Raw genomic sequence first — 13,471 nt, 5'->3', positions numbered from 1 at the left:
GTCGGGTTTCAGTGGAGGGAGTTAGGAGGCCCCGTTTTTAGCAGAGAATGTGCTAAAAACAAAACTGTATCTATGTGGGGAAAATAAACTGCCAAAGGGCCAAAAGCAAAGACTGCAACATTAGCAGAGACTGGGTCAGGGGCCACGGGGGTCCACTCCGTCCCCTACTTGAAGTATGGAGAACCAACTCCTCACACAGCTGTGACAAGCGGCCAAGGTGAGTGGGGAAATAAGGCACTAGCGAGATTTAAAATATAAGAGATCTGGTCAGAGCTTGACAGCAAGGAAGAAAAATACATTGGTAGCAATTACAGGAGATAAAGTCAGACCATGAGGAAAAAAATGAGGTCGATGTAAAACAGGTAAAGGGCCAAGGATGCTCCAAAATCATGAAAGCGAAGGAAAGAACATCAGAGCAAGAAGACTGTACAAGAAGGAAGGACCCAGGAGAGAAAGACACACACGGCGGTGAGGAGAGCGGGAGATGCGAGGCTACGTTCACGAGTGATGCTGACAGCCTGCTTGTTACCAGCTCTGGAAATGCGCATTTGTCTCGCAAGCAACCGAGTACCAGTCAGCCGAGGAGATCATGGATTTTAAAGCTTTTATTTCTTAAATTAACATATGGTAGAACCAACCTTCTCTTTGGTGCCTAGTGCTGAGACTTCACGTATGTACAGACTGTGAAACCACCGCCGTAAGTACAGGAACGGTTTTAGCACTAACCCACCTCCCCAGGGTTATCTGGCCATCTGCAGGCACAGGTTCCCCTCTGAGCACCGGCGCCCATGGATCGTTCCTGAGCCCTGCCACTGTGTCTCTTTCAACGTCACCTAAACACAATCCTGAGACACACAGCCCCTGAAACCAGCTCTTTTCATCTAGCAAAACCATTTATGATGCACCCATGAAAACTAAGTCACTGACGACAGCAAACTACAGGCTCTAGTTTGGTGACACTTGCGTTTCGGCAGAGCTCTGTTACAGAGCTGCAGGAAATGCACAAGGGGTGTATCTGGATGGGGTGGTGGGAGGAAACTCTCTAGATAGGGTCACTGCCAAGTTACCGCCGTGAAGACAGAAAGGCTGAGGTAACATGAGGTCAAGGCTAAGCCAGAGGACTCAGCAGCTGGAAGACCCTTACAGCACAGGGAAGGGAGTGGGCAGTGAGACCCGTCCGTGGAAACGGTGAACACACATGTCTAGGTTTTGCTGGGAAAGTAAGTGAAGGCCATGGGAGATGAGGAGGCTTGTTATTAGTTACTTTTAAAGCTAGTGGATACTTGAGCACGTCTGTCCAACAGTAAAGAGAGCCAAGAAAGGTGAGGGTCAATGCTGGAGGGCATCTCTGAGGGAGGAGGGGACCAGAGCCAGGCTCTTGATCCCGGGCACTCTTCACGACAGAAGGAGGGACGGCAGCAGGTGGGGTCAGGCGGGTCACGGGAGGGCATGGAGTCCCCTCTGAGCGCTTTTATCTGCTCTGGGAAAGCAGTGAGGACACCAGCTGAGGACTGACGGGGAGGTCGCCGAGAATCCCCAAGGAGAAGGTGTGAAATGGCTGTCCAGGAGGGAAGGGCGTGTGCGGTGTGGCCAGGACAGTGCTGACCCTACACCTGCGACTCGTAGCCACTGAGCACGACGCCGGGGTGGCCTCCGCAGAGCCCGGCAGCTGAGGGGCGCCGTCACTGCAGGACCTGGGGGCTTCCGTGGGTGGGGTTCTGTCAGGCCTGCATGCCTGAGAGGTCAGGCTGCCTGTGGATGGGGGGCCTAGTGAGGGAGGGGCCGTCGGGCCCATCGGCGTCAAAGACGTGACCGTGGAGACAGGGTCGGGGTCTCAGGGATGCACAGTCAGGGTCTACCCACCAAGTCTGCTCTTTTTCAGTTGTGACGTTCGATTCAGTTATACAGAAACGCTCACTGCTGTCAGCTAAGCTTCCAAGGCTGACGAGTGGCAAAGAACACTCACCCAGAATTTGGCCAGTGAGTCGCTTCTCCGTAGCTGTAGTTGACAAGATCACATTTATGATTTATAACTTCTATCATCTATTAAAAAGATAAAGAGTTCAGCTTAGGCAGCCATTTATAAAAACAGATAAGCTAGCACAACAAAAGCATGGAATCTCACAGTTCTGTAACCAATCATATTCCAATTCATACCTAAATTCATAAGTTGCTGCCAGACATATGGCTGACAAACTTAAAAAAAGGTTGTGTGTATTGGGGGGGTGGTGTTGATACACAGCACAGGAAGTAGTTAATAAAAAACAAACCAGCATCTGCAGGATTGAGTTGGAGAAACGAAGGAGGTCTCTGTAAAGTCTAAATTCACTCAAGTGAAATAGAATTTATGTTAAAATGAAATGATGAATAAATCCTTTTTACACTGATGGAGCAGGCTGGCTGAGACGTCTTCCTGTCTTTTCTTATGCTTTTAAAAGTATCTCAAAATAGTTTGCTAAGGGATTTACTACAAGTGAGAAGTAGAATGTAAACAATGTTATCATATTTCCCCAAATCCTTTTAGTCCTAATAATTTCTAATAAAAATATCTTTAAATGAGTTAAACATTTTGGGTTTTAAAAACTAAGTCCTACACACTGAATACAGTTCCATGTATTTTTGGTAAAGCAAGAGCAGCTTGCTAATGAAAGTATCCATGACCATGAACCGTCAGTCCTGGACACCAGTGGCTCAGGAGCACTCACAGCTCTGATGAGGCCTGTGCCCGTCTCCATCGTGCTTAGTCTGGTATCTCCAATCTTGATGGAAAGAATTTGAGCACCAGGAGCTACGCCATTCCGTTCAGGTTCTTCAGGAAAATGCCCGGCAGCTATGCTAGCGACGTGTGTTCCGTGGGCTCCTAGAGGCAAAAAGGGGGGAAAATGAGGAAACACCCTCAGAGACTCGAAGTTTTAACCGTAAGATTCGATCTGCGTATTAGTAATCGAATAAAAACACGCTTATCTTAACGTATAAGGGGGTATTATTCTCTTACATCTCTTAACAATAATTCACATAAAACGACTGTGAATTACATACACTGTTCTGCCATCCTGGATTCTGTGCTGTTAAATCACAAAGGTGAGAAAGTATTTGCAACACATGTAACTGACAAAGCGCTTATATCTAGAACATAATCTTTCAAATACAAAAAAAAAAAGAGAACCCAAAAGAAAAATGGATAAAGAGCGTTTGAAAAGCATTTCCCAAGAGGATGACCAGATGGCAAATAAATGTATGAAAAGATGAGTCTCTTGGGAGACGCAAACGAAGGCCACACGGAGACACCCCTTGCTAAAGGGCGGAGGCTGAGGGTGGCCCCCGTGGGCAGGGACAGGCACTCATGCTCTGTGGTGGCTGTGACACTCCTCTGCTACTGCCAAGGGGAGCTTGGAGGGTCTTCAGTACTGTATGGACCTACCACATCCAACTAGCTCTCCCAGACATTGGTTCAAATGGAACAAAAACCAGCTCGCACACAGACCTGCACACAGTTGTTCAAACAACCCAGATGTGCATCAGGAGGTGAGTGGATAAACCAACCATGGTGGACGCACACGATGAAACACTACTCGACAATAAGGAACAAGCTACTCATAATCACAACATGGATTCAGGCCAACATGCTGAAATTGGCAGGCAAAAAAAAATTGTATTTTTTTATTCCATTTATATAAAATTCTATCGAATGTACAGTAATCTACAGTAGACAGAAAGCCATTCAGCGGCTACCAGAGGATGTGAGTGGAGACAACTGGATTATAAAGGAAGAACAAGCCAGCCTTTGAGGGTGGTGGTGACGGATATGTTTGTTATTTCGGTTGTGGGGATGGTTTCCCGGGTGTGTGCACACATCAAAACTCACCACACTGTGAGTGTGCAGTGTGCGCAGTTTCCTGTACCCCTCTACGGACGTGGGGGGCGGGGGCAGCGGGCTGCCCCACTTCACCTCCTTGCTCCCTCCCAGAAGGAACCACTGCCCTGCAGCTGGTGCACACCTTCTTCACACCTATATTTTTATATTTTTACCACCCCCCTCCACACACACCCATAAACATGACACAGTATTGTTTGGCATGTTTAAAATTTTCACACAAATTTTTTTAACATCAATATATTTTTTTTCAGTAAAATTTATGTATCTGAGATTTATACATATAGTTATATGCAGATTTATTCATTTTGATTACTATATAACATATTCCACAGGATGAATAACATAATTAAAAAAAAAACACATTCTTTTCTCAATGGGTATTTAGAAAGTTTATAACTTTTTTGAAATTACAATGAAAGCTGTGGTGAGGATCCTTTTACCTGACTCTTCACACTCATGGCTGAATTTTCAAGAGTTAGTATTTGGAGGTGAAATTATTGTTCACAGAATGAACTATGTTTATGTTATTTTTTGTAGCTGGACCATGCTTACACTCCTGGAATGGATCCTACATGGTTGTGGCCTTAAAAAAAACAATACCTTTCCAGGGAATCAAATCACATCCGTTGACTCCAGACCTAGTTCTGTCACAGGGATCGGTCAATTCTCCTTGAGGCTGTTTTTGGGTAGAGGAATTTATCCTCAGACCTAGTTCTGTCATAGGGATCAGTCAATTCTCCTTGAGGCTGTGTTCGGGTAGAGGGGTTTATCCTCAGACCTAGTTCAGTCAATTGTCCTTGAGGCTGTTTCGGGTAGAGGAATTTATCCTCCAGGTACTTGGTACATTCATCTCTAGTTAGCAAACCTGAAACAGAATACCTCCACTGGTCACTATGGAGAGCAGGTTTCCGTCGTCGTATATGTTAACGGAGTAATTCAACATCTCAGCAGTGCCGAAAGAGCCGTACTCCTGGGCTTCTTTGTAGTTTCTCAGGACAGTCGATTTACTCAGATCCCCATCTTCATTCGAATCAATGCAGGCTCTGCGAAAGGAGAATTAAGAGTAGGTAATGCAATTTATCTTCTTTTTCTACCTTTCTAAAAATCACGCACTAGTTTCTCGGCTGTCTTTCTTACCACACTATCTCTGTTTACCACCACAAACATGGCAGCTGCCTGTCACAGAGGCCTCAGTAGAGACTGGGTAAGATGACTTCAGCAACCAGCACTTAAATGAAGTCAGGCACGAGGGGCTCCAGGAACTGTCCTTCACAGAACTCCAGGAAGAAAACCACCCACCTGCTTAAGGAATCAGACCAGCTTAGCTTCTAGGTCTCTGGTGGTAAATCTTTATCCCACTTTGCTCCTCTGCCCTTAAAACATTTATAGTAGATACTCTGCAAGATCCTCCTGCACTTACTTTCCAAACTGCCCAGCTTCAATCAGGAACATTTCCACGATCAACCTGATGTTGTCTATTTAATGACTACTATCTGGTTAAGGAGGTAAGATTCTTTAAAAGAGATAAGAGTCAGCTTTCATGCCTGAAATACTAAGAAATTCAAAAGGCTTTATCCAAAACTACTCAAAAGCCAACCCGGCTCTCGAGGAGCTTTGCTCAGAGATACTAATGTCTTATAAACCAAATCTCTGGCCAGTTTTGAGGGTTTAACGTTCTTCAGAGCAGGCAAGACCATTTTTAAATGAAGATGTGTAAAATATACGTGGCTTACCTCCAGGTCTCACCATCAAACCACACCAAGCAGTCATACACAGGGCCAGGATCACTGTACTTTTTCTCAAAAGAGTTTAGCAATTCCACTTGACTCTGAAGCTCCTCCTTGATTAATTTATTTGCCTAATCAATTAGAATATATGTTAATGTTAGTACCTTTTGTGCTCTTGACAAGTGATATTAACAGACAACCAAAGATAATGTGACCCAGTAGTAAAGTCATTTTACCCTGGAAAAATGTAAGAAAATTTCCCTTTTATATCTGTACAATTTGAAATTCAATTTAGTGGCAGATATCAATTAAAATATTAAATAATAAAAAAAAAACTTCTTTTACTGTCATAGTCACCCACTACACCTGCTTTGAGAAAGACAGGGTGCTACATGGTGGTTATCTCATTTGGCCAAGGGTGTTAGTCACATACCTGTAACTGTATAATTCAGCTCCAAAAGTAACACTAAAATTGCTACACGTTTATCTATCTTTAGATTTTTATATCCAGGAACATTTCCATTTCAAATCTGTTTCTTAAGAGTCCAAATAAATAACAGTCCATAATAAATAATATGAATAGTCTTGCCTCTGTTGAATTTGCTGAGTTAAATACATACTGTATTTATGACCAAGTACATATAAGCTGCTATTCAACCATTCTGAGCTATAAAAATGGAAAATTCGTATGCTTCAACCTAAGCACTTTTTAAAATTACATACTATATGAGATGGCCCTACATTCGCCTGAATAGTCCAAGTGAATAAAAATTTAGGTTTCACATGTTCCCAAAATCTTAAGTTATGCTTCATTTTTCCTTATTCAATATATTCAGTGTTTACTCCTTCGCAAGGAAAAAGACAATTATATAAACATTTTTGGCATACAAAATAAAATGGCTAATTAAATTCAGATCCTTCTTCTATAGTTAGTTCTCTATATGTAGTATATGAAATACTACATTTAATGTCTCCAACGGGAGGTTGAAGAACCAAAAGTGATCTAACCAAAAATTATACAGCTGTTAAAAATGAACACAGATAAAGTAAATAAGAGTGTGTGTAGATCTATATAGGCTGGTGGGCCTTGACCTCAGCTGCACGTCAGTGAAAGCTCCTGAAAGGTTTTAAAATGCCTGCCTCCTCTGTAAGGTTCTGATTTATTTCCTCTCTAGGACACAAACATGGAGCTTTTAGAGCTCCTCATGTGATCCTACCATGCAGCCAGGGCTCAGAATCACCGATACAATCCCATTTCTGATTAAGAAATGCATGCCCCAGAAGCCTAAATAGACGTTTCCTCCAAAAAAAAGACACACACGTGGCCAATAGGCACAGGAAAAGATATTCAACGTCACTTATTATTAGAGAAACGCAAATCAAAACTACAATGAAGTCATCACCTCATGCTGGTCATAATGGCCATCCTCAAAAAGTCTACAAATAATAAGTGCTGGAGAGGGTATGGAGAGAGGGAACCCACCTACACCGTCGGCGGGAATGTAAATTGGTACAGCCACTATGTTTCAAAAACAGTACAGGGATTCCTTAGAAAACTAAAAATAGAGTTACCACAGGATCCAGCAATCCCACTCCAGGGCATATACTTGGAAAAGATAAAAACTCCAATTCGAAAAGATAACATGCACGCCAGTGTTCACAGCAGCACTGTTTACAATAGCCAAGACAAGGAAGCAACCTCTACGTCCATCAACAGGTGACTGGATAAACAAAATGTGGTACAGATATATACACAACCGAGTATTACTCAGCCATAAACAGAACAAAATAATGTCATCTGCAGCAACATGGATGCATACAGAGATCACCATACTAAATGAAGTAAACCAGAAGGAGAAAGACAAATACCATGGTATCATTTATACGTGGAATCTAAAAAAGAATGATACAAACGAACTTACTGACATGACAGAAAAGACCCACAGACACAAAACAAATTATGGTTACCAGAGGGGGGAGGGAGGGGGAGGGATAAGTTAGGAATGTGGGCGTAACAGATACACACTACTACATATTAAATAGATAAACAAAGACCTACTGTATAGCACAGGGAATTATATTCAATATCTTGTAATAATCTATAATGGAAAAGAATCTGAAAAAGAATATATATATATGCATGTATAACTGAATCACTTTGCTGTACACCTAAAACACTGTATATCGACTATACTTCAATTAACAAATTCATTTAAAAACTGGCATGCATTAACAGAAAAATTCAGAAGGACGAACATCAAGTTGCTGCTAGGATCTCTGGGTGGTGACCTTCCAGAGACTTTCACCTGCTAAACCTTACATATCTCTGGTGCTCCAGTTTCTGCAACGAGCACTTATTGCTTTCATAATAAACCAAGATGCTATTTTCATGTCATAGACTGATTCACAAAACATGTAACAGCAAGAATGTAGAAGAATGGGAACTCTCGTATGCTTCCTATGGAAGTGGTACGGTCACTTTATAACCCACCGGAAGACGGGCACGAGAACCTCCAAGACAGGATTTTTCATCCTGGCCAAAAACTGGAAATGAAGCAAGGATCAATCTGCAGAGTGGACACATCCATTGTGGTCCAGCCCTCACAGAGCAACGAAAGTGAACTCCTGCAACACCCCGCACACAAGGGGTTGCACGGGAAACATCGGATGAAAGCAGCTACGCGTACAAGAACGGACACTGTATGATCCCATTTTACAAAATTCAGAACAGGTGAGGTCACTCGACAGTGTCAGCCATCAGGATGGTGGCTGCTCTGGGCAGAGGCAGCGGTGAGCAGCCGGAGGCATGAGCGGCACTGGGGTGCTGCGCGTTCCGGGTACTCCCTTTGTGACGATTCATGACATCACATCTAGGATTTGTGCACTTTTCCGTGCGGGCGTTCTATGTTCATTAAGAACTTTCAAACATCTGACTGATTTATAAATTGATTTCAGGACAAATGAGCAAAGGAAAAAAGTAAAATTAGACAAGTTAAAACATGGGGGGAAAAATAAACTTGGGAAAAAAGTCTGTTGATTCTCTAAGAAGTGTTAATTCTCTAAGAACATGGTAATGTTTAAATAAAAGCGACTAGCACCAACTTGAGAAGGACAGTTGTTGGCAACGTCGAACTCTTCCTGCTTCCGACAGGCCTCCGCGAGGGCTATTCTGTGGACAGGGTCCCAGATTTTTTCCTTCCGTTCTTTCTGCAAAGACAGAGAAATGGCCTTCCAATGAGGTGGGATATGCAGGTAAACTGAGACAGGAATTTAAGAGTTGTTATCAGCTGTGATGCTACATAATGCTCATACAGAGGTTAAAAAAAAATCATTTATAATCAAGTTGATAAAGCAATGAATGGATCAGTTATAAAAAACTTGATTACTTAATTCACCACGCCTAGGCTCTAAGAGCACAAGTTTACCAAGGCACAACCAAATGTATTTTTAACACATCACAGACCCCCATTTAAATCCTTCGCCAAGAATAGATAATACCATGTCAGGTAACAGCCTGAAGTCCCATCGTCTGAGGAAAAAGAAATGCCTTCAACCAAGAGCAGGCAGAAGACAGGGGTAAGTGCAGCTGCATCTGCTGGACTTCCTCAGTCTCCTACCTCCCCGGCCTGTTCTTTTTCCCCACCCTCCTTGACTTGATGGGGTTCTTTGCTCCTGAAACTGGTCTTGCTGCCATCCCTAGTGTCTTGAACCACAGTGCCTCCCAGTGGAAGTTGGCTAGTTAAAGAAAAGTCTCTCTAGTAAGAGAGTCAACTCCACCGGACTAAGGAAGGGAATCTGCTTGAACCTAATCCGAACCTGAACACGGCTGATTAAATTCAATATAATGCATAAAAATACTGGGCATTTCAGCCTGAAATATTAAAATAAAATAGTATCTAATAGAAGTTGAATTATGTCCATTTATTTTCTGATTTTTTTTTTTTTTTTTTCCTGAATGACTGGAATCTGACAAGTAAAGGTTTATATGTAAAATACTGAGTAACTTCTTACTGGCTCACTGACCCCTGGAAAAGCAAATCACAGCCCTAGACTACAGGGCCCATGGGTCTCATCCTGAAGGCCCACTTGCAAAGATCACATCTTGTTTTACTGCTTTAAAATGTTACATAAAATTAAAACTTCATTTCCTTAGTCATACTAACCACATTTCAAGTTCTCAATAGCTACTTGTGGCTCATGGCTACTATAATGGATGGATAATGAACATTTCAAACTCTCCCATAACTACTGAAAGGTCGACTGTGCTGTTATAAAGCAGGCTCCATCTCACTGGTTTTACAATTCTTAGCTCTCCAAAGACAGACTGTGTTTTCCGTCTTTTAGCTGCTTTAGGTCTGAGTTACTTCCTTCCCTAGTACTGAATGACCACTGACTGGGATCAAGAAAACAAGGCAAAGACTAGGAAAATGGGGTAAATTACCATAGAAATGATAGGAACAGGAATAAATACGACAGTCTAGGCTTTAAATTGATTGTCCAATGAAAGCATATCCCTTCTCCCAGAAAAACACAAATACATAAAATATGAATAAAATTTCAAGGTATTCAGATTCCCTAAACTTATCCATGTATGTCAGATTAGGAAACACGAATGGGTAACGTTTCACTGGATTGCATCTTTCTTGAAGCAGTCATCATCTGAAAGTCTCCAGATCCCCTTAATCATCAGGTTAGTGAGAGCTAAGGAAGTCACTTTCTTTAGTCGGAATAGAATCTGAAGAAGTCATCGATATCAGACTTTCCGTTACCTGAATTCTTTCCTTGAGAGCCTTTGGATAGAAATCGTAGCCATTTTTTATGCCAATGTGATATCTGCCTGAGGGATTTGTCCAGGTCACAGGAATCTATGGGAAAAAAGAACATTTCTCACTCACTAAATGCTTCCCAATTCCAATGGTACAGTCCTGGGGGAAAGCCTATCCTTGAGGCTCAATCTGGAGCAGGCTTCCTGCCTTAGAGCGATATCTTTAATACTCTAAGCTGCCATTTAACATATCTCTGGCTCCTTTTGTCTCAACAGTGAGATAGCTTAACCAGAGTATCTTTCATTTACACAATGCTTTACAGTTTATGCAGGGCTCTCAATATCACACTAAACTGCTAGGACCTTCAGTTCCCACACGAAGGACAACTCACTCCCCCATCACCCAACTGCCCACCAACCAGGGGAGGGAAGCAACTTACAGAACCTCTCCGCCCCCAGATGTCCAGTTAAGAAAAAGAACTTCACTCTCCTCCAAGATACTACAGGGATGGGCCCAGAGCCTATAAAAAGAGCTCTTTGTGTTCTTAAGAAAAAAGCTCTATAAAATCATAATTACATACAACATCTTGTAATAGTCTTTCCTGCTCTATTGAAGTATTTAAAAATAACACTTCAAGCTTTTAATTTACATAAAATACAAAGAGCATGCCTAGTTTACAAATGGAGAAAGCAAAGAGAAATTAAACTTCTGGCCCAAACAGGAGGGTTGAAAAGAAAGATGGAATCCAGTTCTATCAGAGACAAAAACCTGGTGTAAAGGATACAGAATTGAAAGCCAGACAAACCTGGCTATGTGCCCAAACTCTGCCACTCACTCGGTGGGAGCCACGGGCTTCTACTTCCTCATGTGCAAAAGGAAGAAAATAATCTTTACTTCACAATTCACATGAATAAGAATTTGTGTGAACATCAACCAACTTGAAATGTCAATCAAGACCATGGGGACCCTTCATATTCTATCATCTTAGGACCCAAGATCACTAAAATCGGCCTTTAAAGGTGTACAGATTACGAAGTTGAACTATCAACTACTAAAAGCTGTGGACTGACTCACAATTCTCACTTGTGCAGGATCTCTACTGGACTCGAATCCTCAAGTCCCTCTTTATCAAATTATTCCCCAGGCAGGAAGCCTGTGGAGGAAATTTTCTCACAACTAAATAGAGGAAGACAATTGTGCACAGAACTTCCAAGATCTACTGACCTTCAAAAGCCTGCACATACTGTAAAGCAATTATCCTTCAATTAAAAAGAAATTTAAAAAAGAGTCTGCACATCAGCAATCATTTCTGAATCAATGATGTCCGGAGTTTGTGAAATTTTAAATATGCTGGCACATAAACTAGCACTTTTCATTCAAAACTGACCAGCCTTCTTTAGATAATAGGGATTCTTAACTTGCTCTTGTAACACCTGTGACACACGCAATAATAAAGTGTGGCAACAATAGAAGAGTAAGCTGTCACGAGCCCGTTAATCATAGGTGTCCCACCACCCAGGTGGCTTTGCTCCTGTATGCTATTGACAACTTCTTTGTGCAGAGGTTACGAAAAGCTGTGAAATGCCAAAGGATTAAAGGAAATAACCGATCAAAGTAACTGCAAAACCATCAGGTGGTGAGACAATCACAATCACTTAAACTATGTATATAATACAATAAAAATAATCGAGTAGACGTAATTTATGTTTAATTAAAGCGAGACTAAATTCTGCAGGGTCCATGAACTAGATATTTCTCAAATCGCTACCATGTATTTTCTTCACAATACAGGTGGACTAGTTAGTTACAGAAATGTAACTAAAAAAAATTAATAAGAAAATAAAAATTATGCACAATCACGGTTCTACTAGTCAACCTTAACCATGTTAAAGCTAGCTCTGTTGTTTGTTGTCCAGTCACTCAGTCGAGTCCTACTCTTTGCAATCCCTTCGACTGCAGCACGCCAGGCCTCCCTGTCCATCACCATCTCCTGCAGCTTGCTCAAACACATGTCCATTGAGTCGGTGATGCCATCCAACCATCTCATCCTCTGTCATCCCCTTCTCCTCCTGCCCTCAATCTTTCCCAGCATCAGGGTCTTTTCAAATGAGTGGGGTCTTCACATCAGGGGGCCAAAGCATTGGAGCTTCAGTTTCAGCATCAGTCCTTCCAGTGAATATTCAGGGTTGATTTCCTTTAGGATTGACTGGTTTGATCTCCTTGCAGTCCAAGGGACTCTCAAGAATCTTCTCCAACACCACAGTTCAAAAGCATCAGTTCTTCAGTGCTCAGCTACCTTTACTCTGAGGCTGTTAGAAAATATGTCATTTTACATATTTGAGTATTTCATACAAATGAAGTTATTTTGGGTCTCTCTTAAAAATCAAAGTGCTTTATTTATTTTTTTACCATTTTAAGCTGCTCTTTTTGAAAGAGTTTTAGTTACATAGTAACTACAATGTGGCAAGACTGACTCTCAAATAAGAAACAGAATTTCTTTAATTACTAATTACACCTCATTTCCCTGACTCTTTTAAAGAAAGGCTGTTTAAGGAATTGAAGGTTTTCTCAATGAGACAAGTGTCACCGTGAGTTGTTAACATTCCAGGCAAGAAAATCGTGTTGAGTTTTTTTGCTTCAAAACTGTACTTCAGACTTGTCAGCCTCACAGTCGGGTTGGACACAAGGACCCTCTCCCTTTTAGCTATCACTGCATCTAAATTCGACGTTAAGTCTTGCTGAGGCATTCACAGTCTCTGAACTAGCCTAAACTAGGCTAAAAAGTTATGATTTGAAAAATGACTTCAAGTTAAATGAGGTAGAACTTTAAAAGGCACTGTGCTTCCTTCCAAATGCTGCTAAAATTAGAATAAGGAAAAGGAAAAAAAAAGGACAAAGAATGGGCAATGAGGCTTTAGAAGCCAAAAGTCACCACATTTGAAGGTTGCAAAGTAAAAAGCAGCACTGAAAACTGGTGGCAAACTATGGACTTTTAACACATGTGGTAGGACAAGTGGGTGTTCAGATGGAAAAAAGAATATAGGGACTCCTATTTTAAATGAAGGGTTAAATCAATTCCAGGTGAATTCTAGAACAAACAA

At 41.8% G+C, this 13,471-nt stretch overlaps 1 protein-coding gene across 4 annotated transcripts in view; it reads right to left on the bottom strand.

Annotated features, from left to right (window-relative positions):
- The window catches only part of TPP2 (tripeptidyl peptidase 2), a 58,731-nt gene that overhangs the window by 34,779 nt on the left and 10,481 nt on the right, over positions 1–13,471 (bottom strand). For all 4 annotated transcript variants that reach the window (XR_014071899.1, XR_014071900.1, XM_081552100.1 and 1 more), the window contains exons 3-8: positions 10,374–10,469; positions 8,707–8,811; positions 5,611–5,735; positions 4,757–4,920; positions 2,706–2,860; positions 1,967–2,043 (exon numbers count right to left, since the gene is read on the bottom strand). Coding sequence is in view for 2 of the 4 variants with exons in the window: in XM_081552100.1 (XP_081408226.1) it covers positions 1,967–2,043; positions 2,706–2,860; positions 4,757–4,920; positions 5,611–5,735; positions 8,707–8,811; positions 10,374–10,469 (722 nt within the window). In the remaining 2 variants the exon portion in view is untranslated. The remainder of the gene's footprint in view (positions 1–1,966; positions 2,044–2,705; positions 2,861–4,756; positions 4,921–5,610; positions 5,736–8,706; positions 8,812–10,373; positions 10,470–13,471) is intronic.

Source organism: Giraffa tippelskirchi, chromosome 12 (genome assembly GCF_054371585.1).
Source record: "Giraffa tippelskirchi isolate mGirTip1 chromosome 12, T2T-mGirTip1v1.2.pri, whole genome shotgun sequence".
Classification (NCBI taxonomy): domain Eukaryota; kingdom Metazoa; phylum Chordata; class Mammalia; order Artiodactyla; family Giraffidae; genus Giraffa; species Giraffa tippelskirchi.
Note: the sequence above shows the minus strand (reverse complement) of the source record. Positions and strands in the feature narration are given on the sequence as shown.